The sequence below is a fragment of the Austrofundulus limnaeus genome, unplaced genomic scaffold, assembly GCF_001266775.1.
Source record: "Austrofundulus limnaeus strain Quisiro unplaced genomic scaffold, Austrofundulus_limnaeus-1.0 Scaffold377, whole genome shotgun sequence".
Lineage (NCBI taxonomy): Eukaryota > Metazoa > Chordata > Actinopteri > Cyprinodontiformes > Rivulidae > Austrofundulus > Austrofundulus limnaeus.
The window spans coordinates 261567-263008 of record NW_013952779.1 but is presented as its reverse complement, the minus strand read 5'-3'; the positions used below and the strand labels follow the sequence as shown (position 1 = coordinate 263008).

General features: G+C 35.4%; 1 protein-coding gene across 1 annotated transcript in view; it reads left to right on the top strand.

Annotated features, from left to right (window-relative positions):
• Window positions 1–1442, top strand: part of map4k5 (mitogen-activated protein kinase kinase kinase kinase 5) — a gene marked incomplete in the record, with an annotated part of 103698 nt that overhangs the window by 57425 nt on the left and 44831 nt on the right. Inside the window, 3 exon segments of the mRNA XM_014023571.1 lie at window positions 331–377; window positions 477–541; window positions 786–824. Of these exon segments, the coding sequence (XP_013879025.1) occupies window positions 331–377; window positions 477–541; window positions 786–824 (151 nt within the window).

Sequence of the window (1442 nt, the reverse complement as noted above, 5' to 3'; positions counted from 1 at the left end):
ATAGCCCACAGACATACCATAAACATTTCTAGGACCCATAATTGGTCTCCTTTAAAGGGCTTTATAAATAAAATTGAGTTGAGTTGAGCCATCTTTAATTTGCTTGACTCCTAAAGTTAATCAGTTGTAGATGTTCATACAGTGATGAATTCCTGAAAGTTTTATTAAGATGTATGAGAWATTTTGCTGACAGACTCAGACATCTCATGTTCCTCAGCTCCTGCTAACCATGCACCAGTGTTCCCAGTAAAGTTAGTTTTAATGTGCTTCTCTGCCCTCTAGTGTTAAAGATGTGTTTAACAGAAAAAGGACTGTTTGTTTGTTTTACAGTTGACAAGATACAGATCTCAAAGGAAACTGAAGCTAATTCTGAAATGGTAAATACTTTGATACATATGGCTCATATTATTGTTTATTTACTCTTGTGTAAATAAAAAATAAAACTAAAATTGTAATTTTTTTGTTTTTTTCCACAGGATGTGAGTAAAGATAATGACTTCCCTTCCCGCTGGAGTCCTTTAACAGATGGAGGAATAACCAGGTAGGATGAATGAAACTTTTAACGTAGAGCTCTCACTCGTGGTTAAAGTCTTGCTGTGCTTCTGTCYCTACGTCTGCATGTTAGTTCTGACAGATTGTAGTCATCCTTTCACACTAACTTATTCACTCACTCACCCAGTCTGCAGTTTAATGTCAGTTGAAGCTTCTTCTCAYGTGTTCTCCTTTGACTTTTCTTTTCTCCTTTCACTGTCCTCTTACGCTGTCTGCCTCACTCGTGTCCAAAGGAGCCTTCTGAAAAGTGTTGAGGATGAATTGTTCCAACGGTAACACTAACACTGTGTATGAACCTTACACCAACCCTTTGTTTTTTACATTGAGCTGAATCCCTTCATCATGTGTGGCTTTACGTACAACAGACGAACAAACAAAGTAATATAATCTTACAGGGAAAGTATCAAAGTGATCACAAGACAAACAGTACATCCGTTTTGGTTTGATACATCCACCATCTATTTTTCATTTATTTAAACTAAATTAACTTCTCCGTTTAAGAGTTTAACCTGTAAATAAATTTACAATTCAAATTGTAACCTGAACATGTTGTAATACACGGATCACCTCATTCAGCAGCACAGCCTCGAACTTTCTGTCGAGTATCTGTCCACAGTCTAACACCTGACTGCCTCCAGTAAACATCGCTGTCATTTTACTGCTCTGCAAAGATCTGACAAATGTGTTTGTTTTTATAAACATAAAATAGTCTCAGTGGAAAAAGTTTTCCTGTCAGAATTTAAAAAAAGGACAAATAAGAAGTTACAGTTAAAACGCTTTTGGAGAAATAATTCATTTTAAAGGGATCCATGATTAGTTGTAACATTAGACTTTATTTGATAAACATATTTTAACTGTAAAATAAAGACTGTAAAAATACTGTAGGCTGT